The following is a 6,371-nucleotide window of genomic DNA, read 5'->3' on the forward strand; positions in this document are numbered from 1 at the left end:
TGCATCTGTTTATCTGAGGCATCACTCTTCTCTGTTGTTTTCAATCTTCATCCTCCCCTCCCAGTTTAGTTGTTTGCTTTGCAGCTGCTGACTGTGTTGCTGTGCACTGCCCTCCTGCGTCAGCACCGGGATGCTGCATGTCTTCTAGCTGAGATAAAAATAAAAGGCTTAGCAGCATTGCGCCTGTTTTGGAGTCTGGCCCTTGGATTAGATAAAATCTCCAGCGCCCACACCAGTCACCAGGGAGGGTGGCACTTCTGTTGTTTACTCAGCAGGGGGCACTCTGCACCTCCAGCACAGACATACACCTACACACAGCTTGTCCCCCTCCATTCCATGTGGGTGCCACATCAAAGGCGGCCTGCTTGTATTAGTCTCCATCTGAGTCCCAGATGCTCCTTATTTCATCATTTTTTAGACTCAAGCCACACTATTCATTTGGGAAGGGCTTCATTCAGATAGCTCACTTGCATACACACATGTAAATATACAAGCCCTTTACTCTCTGTTTCTGTTTTTCTCTGTTCCAGGATCTGCTGGATCATTCTTGCACTTCAGGGAGTGGCTCAGGACTCCCTTTCCTTGTTCAGAGAACTGTTGCAAGGCAAATCACACTCAATGAGTGTGTGGGTAAGTGTCACGTTAAAGGCTGTTTTCATGTTGACAAAAGCACTGCCCCAGAAAACTCAGCCTCCTCATTCATTTCAATGAGACACCCCCACTGTGTTGACACAGGGGGCACTGGCAAAAGTGTGGTAATCTCCTGCTAAAAAGGTGGCCCTGTCTCAACTTAAGCCTCAGTTCAGCCGTACACCATATAGTGTGTGTAGGGACATACAGTATATATACCAGATACTGTATTTTCTACACTACACTCTCCTTTCTGCCTTCATTTGTAAGACTGGTAGGTCTTCAAAGTGCTTTTATCCATCAGAAGTGCATCAATTTGAAATAAACATTTGGGTTGCTAAACAGACCAATGCTGTGAGGATATTCTGCAATTGAGCAAGAATGAATGTGCAATAGTCCCAGCAATGAAGTCCCTAGAGCCAAACATTGCACAAGCTTTATTTTTGAGATTGGTTGTAGTATGTTAAGTGTCAGAGAAAATATTGCCAACAAACATGTTGCCATAGTTATCCGTGCTGAGGGTTAAGTCACTCGTGTTGAAATAATAATCACTCATCACTCTTCTACACTGCTTGTATTGTTACAATTGGTAGTTGCTTCCAAACTCTCCAAGAAAATCCTAACAAATTAGATATGTATGAAAAATGCATGATTTATGGCCACTAGGGGGCAGCAAAACAAACCGACATGCACATACCCCACCATATCACCAGCTTACAAAGTCATTATGGTGAACGTGTTAGAAAACTGTTGCCTATTTACACATCAAGTAGACACAGCTACATTAGCATTCACATAGGACTGTTTATCTGGACACCTGATAAATGTAATTCAATACTCACTTTCCTTTTACCTCTGTCTTGTTTCTGTTTGTAGTTGCTAAATGTTCACCAGCCACTCAGTAACTTTGTCTGCTATTTGGAGCTGGCCAGCTAGCATACAGTGAACCTTATCACATTTGTCTGTTACTGGAAAGTGTTCCCTACAGAAAGGTTATGAGCTAAAAGAGGCTAAGAAGCTCCAGAGTGCTGTAGGGTTTAATGTAAATAATGCTAATTCTAGCGCTATGAGCAACCTTCACACTTAAAAGTCTACTCCCTGTTGGAGACAATAAGTTGTTCAAGAGCAGGGTGACTAACCAAACACATGTTGGTCCCTTCACACCGATGGCAAACTATGACGATATAACTATTTTTATGAGTCTATTTCTGTGTGTGCTGTTTGGTAATTTCTCCCATGTTTTTGCCTGCCAGGTAAGGGCCGTTACGGTGAAGTGTGGAGGGGTCAGTGGCAGGGAGAGAGTGTCGCCGTCAAAATATTCTCCTCCAGAGACGAGAAGTCCTGGTTCAGAGAGACTGAGATCTACAACACGGTGCTGCTGAGACATGAGAACATCCTGGGTATGGACCATATTTTCATGTACTACAGGACACAACAAATATCACAGTTTTAATATCCTGCTGCCACATGTCCCAACTGAAAAGCAACATGCTAAAATTGTAATCCCTAACACCAATTTATTCCTAAGGAGGACCTGATAAAGATAATACAGCTCATGCAGGCCATGTGTTGTGTAAAGATAATTTAATTTGTTATATGTATAAGTAATTGCTGTTTTCGCTATATTCATTTTTAAATTATAATTTGTTTATTTCTTGTTTTTAAAAGTAAGAAATGCTTGTGCAGACCATACTACCCCACCTTTGCTGGCTATTTATTTATATGTACAGTCATGCCCAAACATGTTCCATTGGTTCCATACTATCATGCATATGTTGATCAAAACTTGCTATATTTTCTCAATTTAGGCTTCATAGCTTCAGACATGACCTCGAGGAACTCCAGCACTCAGTTGTGGCTGATCACTCACTTCCATGAGATGGGCTCCTTGTATGACTACCTTCAGCTCAGCACACTCGATGCATCCAGCTGCCTCCGCATGGCGCTCTCCATCGCAAGCGGCCTGGCACATCTCCACGTCGAGATCTTCGGCACTCAGGGCAAACCAGCTATCGCCCACCGAGACCTCAAGAGCAAAAATATATTGGTTAAAAAGAACGGACAGTGCTGCATTGCTGACCTTGGTGAGAATACTGACGGATCTATGCCATAAATATGTTGTTCATGTGTTTTTCCCTACAAGATTTGGATAAGAATGTGTTTTACACTCTAGAATATTTTCCTTAGGTTGAATAGTGCAGCTACAAAACACGCCGAGTCTTGGGGTTTGAATATTTCACTCTGTGTAAACATAATATGGCTTCAATTAAGAGATGATAAAAGCTGATGCCCCATAAGTGTAAGATGATTTGAACCACCTTAAAGCTACTGAAGGGGTTAATCGAATGTTATGGTTTATGGGTGTTGCACAATAGATGCATCTGCTGTAATATCGCTCTACTCACATCTATCCCCTTAGCCATATTTGTTGTTAGGATGAACAACCACTGCTAAATGTACCACCCGGTCCTTAATCAAAAACACATTTAGAGGAACTCAGACCACTTTATCTAATACACCAGTGTTCAATTGGCAGATGCTTCAATAATCAGCTAATTCAGGCACAAGCCATAACCTGGCGACAGGCTCGACATGTTTACAGGCTCGATGTAATAAATTCTGCTCCGGATGACGCATTTCGCTGTCCCGACAAACATGGTAGGAGTTGTTTGTCTCCCAAACGAATTGTTCTTATGTCGGAGTACATCCTGGCTGTTTACGACAAACAAGTAGTGCTTCAGCATTTAAATCAGATGATGGAGTGAGTCGAGTGTTTTGTCCTAGCCATAGTTGTCTGCGATGGTAAACCGAAAGTCTCCCTTCACTCCAAAATGTGTTTTGCTTATTGTTATATTCCTTGGATGTTTGAACTTCATTGTGTCGAATGATGTATGTGCTGACACAAGAAGGCTGTTTTCACGTTCATGTTCTGAAGGGGGAAAGTTTGTCTGTTCTCACGTGTACGAATGAGCAGGATTTTCACACGTCTTGTGTCTGGAGGGGATCTTTTAAAGTGTTCTGTGTTTCATGCTAGGTCTGGCGGTCATGCATTTTCAAGACACCAATGAGTTAGATGTGGGGAACAACCCTAAAGTTGGCACAAAGCGCTACATGGCCCCTGAAGTTCTCGATGACTCCATCCAGATGGACTGTTTTGAGTCTTACAAGAGAGTGGACATCTGGGCCCTGGGCCTCGTCTTGTGGGAGATTGCCAGGAGGACAGTCAGCAATGGTCGGTACATGTTTTACACTAACTTCAAAATAGTCCTGTATTTATATCAATTATTTTCCTCAATTCCATCAATTAGGCTTGTATGTTGCAAATTTGCAAAACCAACCAGCAGCATATTGTCAGTTTCTTAAAGATGTAGGTTGTGCAGTTACTGTGTTTTTTACACATGTAGAAAACATGATGAACCTCATTTAGGCAGAATATTTATCATAGATATCATATTTATGTGTTAGTGATCAGATGATCAGTGATTAGCGTTCGATAGGTAAAAAAAATCGCTGCGAACACGTGGCTCCCTTCAGAGTGAACAGAGAATCATTGCTTTAACTCGAACTAAGTAAAAGCATTTCTGCTATTGATAGAAAGATTTGGCCTTGATACACACGTCAACATCTACTGTCTGTGGTCTGAGCAAAAGCCAGAAGCTTCTTATGTGAAATAAAATCTACTTCCTCCATGCATGGTCAAATAGGTTTACCACTTGAACTGGGCTTTCAGCAACACTTAAGATATTGATTTATCCTTCTGACACAGTAACCTCATATCTCTATTTTATCCCACGGCTGCACTTGAGAGCAACTTAAGGACAAAACTGCGGTGCCAGAACATGAATCTTTTTTTACACACCTTAATGTATTTTATGTGTTAGTCAGTATAACTTGTATTTTACACTTTGTTTTAAGTGACATGATCTTGAAAGTGAACTGTTGCTCCATTTGCAGGCATTGTAGAAGACTACAAGCCACCTTTTCACGACGTGGTCCCTAGTGATCCCAGTTTTGAGGATATGAAGAAGGTTGTGTGTGTGGATCAGCAGAGGCCCAACATCCCAAACAGATGGTTTTCAGACCCAGTAAGTAATAGAAAACAAAAGCAGAAATAAAATGAAAGCATTTCAATAATATTCTAATGTTGCCAAGAGACACACTGATTGATTTATGTCTCCTAATTTATTTTCAGACTTTAACTTCCATGGCTAAACTCATGAAGGAGTGCTGGTACCAGAATCCATCAGCCAGATTAACAGCGTTACGCATCAAAAAGACTCTCACAAAGATCGACAACTCTCTGGACAAAATCAAAACGGACATTTGAGCATGCCTCGAGAAGAAGAGGCAGACATACTGAAGGCCTTTTGACGACATCCAGAGGATGGACCATCGTAGAGAAATCTCACAAGACAATAGACTTGATGGGTTCAGTGCCCTTATAGTGGCACAGACCTATATTTATTTTAAAACACTTGGCGGGACACATTTTGGCATCCAAAGATGGCTTACTGGGCATTTCTGAGACTGCCAATGGTCTTGGAAATAGGAAAAATATCTATTCAACTTACGACATAGGAGCTGGACTGATGTTTTTCAAGGAAGAAACTGTTACCTGGGCATTTGAATCGGCTTGCTTTTACTAGAACCACAGTTTTTGTTTGACACATTTTTTTTAGTTAAAAAATGTCTGAACATATTAGCAATTCACTTTAGCTCTTTAATTGTACTGAATTGTTCATTTGCATTATGGTGGATTCATTTGGAAAATAAGTCAACTTGCCAATTTAACCTGCATACTTTTCTACAGTGGTCACAGCAAGCAGTGTTATGTTTTACTTTGTGTGTCATGCACCTCTGTTTACAATGCTGTCAGAACAACCTTGGGATCTCACCAACCCTGAAACATTTAGTTGTACAGCTGCGTCAGTGGCACTGTTCTTTTCCTGAGATATCATCCAACTAAAGGTACTCTGTCGCAAACCTTTTGTATATCACCATGAATTTTACATTGAATTATGTACCTGTTCTATGTTTTGTTTCTTCAGCTTTACAGAGACAAATGCTAAAAGAACAAATAAAATATCTGCTAGATGATAATGAACTGTATTCCTCCAGAGGCCTGTACGTAAGCCTGTAAAGCCTGTGTACTGTCTTAACGCGTGCATTGTTGTCTTAATGCGTGCATTGTCAAGTAAATGAAGTCAAACTTCAGCCTTTTTTATTTCTTTAACATTTTATATCAATTAGTGATTTATATTAATTAAATGGAAAAAATGTGTATCTGTCTCATTTGTCTTGATGCCGTATCTAGTAGATTTATTTATTTTTAGCCAGTCCACCACTTTGGTCCAGACTGATATATCTCAACTACTGGATGAATTAAGATGCGATTTTGCACAGACATTCATGGTTCCCAGACGATGTGTCCTAATGACTTTGGTGATCCCCGGACCTCTCCCAGCAGCTTGTTTTCACTTATCCTGTGCAACATCTCCCAGATGGATTGGCACAAAATTTTGTACAGATGGTACCATGGTAGCTTTTATTTGAGTACTATATGTACCATGTATGGTTTCAAATCAAACCCTGTCTATCCCCTTTCTGACCTTTGGAAGTCCAATAGGAAACCATGCGCACAGTATGTAGTGGGGACCAAGTCATTTACCATTTCCAAATTAAGTGGACTTTTGTCAGCCTTCTGCTAAAACCACTAATGTACAGTTATTTCTTCACAATAA

General features: G+C 40.8%; 1 protein-coding gene across 1 annotated transcript in view; it reads left to right on the plus strand.

The window, feature by feature from the left end:
• LOC139292556 (activin receptor type-1-like) overlaps positions 1-5,893 on the plus strand; it is a 23,120-nt gene extending 17,227 nt beyond the window's left edge. The window contains exons 7-12 of the mRNA XM_070914917.1: positions 531-630; positions 1,884-2,030; positions 2,439-2,714; positions 3,665-3,862; positions 4,585-4,715; positions 4,823-5,893. Coding sequence (XP_070771018.1) covers positions 531-630; positions 1,884-2,030; positions 2,439-2,714; positions 3,665-3,862; positions 4,585-4,715; positions 4,823-4,957 — 987 coding nt within the window. The 3' untranslated portion in view covers positions 4,958-5,893. The remainder of the gene's footprint in view (positions 1-530; positions 631-1,883; positions 2,031-2,438; positions 2,715-3,664; positions 3,863-4,584; positions 4,716-4,822) is intronic.
• The last annotated feature ends 478 nt before the right edge of the window (positions 5,894-6,371 follow it).

This window comes from Enoplosus armatus, chromosome 11 (genome assembly GCF_043641665.1).
Source record: "Enoplosus armatus isolate fEnoArm2 chromosome 11, fEnoArm2.hap1, whole genome shotgun sequence".
In the NCBI taxonomy this organism is placed as follows: domain Eukaryota; kingdom Metazoa; phylum Chordata; class Actinopteri; order Centrarchiformes; family Enoplosidae; genus Enoplosus; species Enoplosus armatus.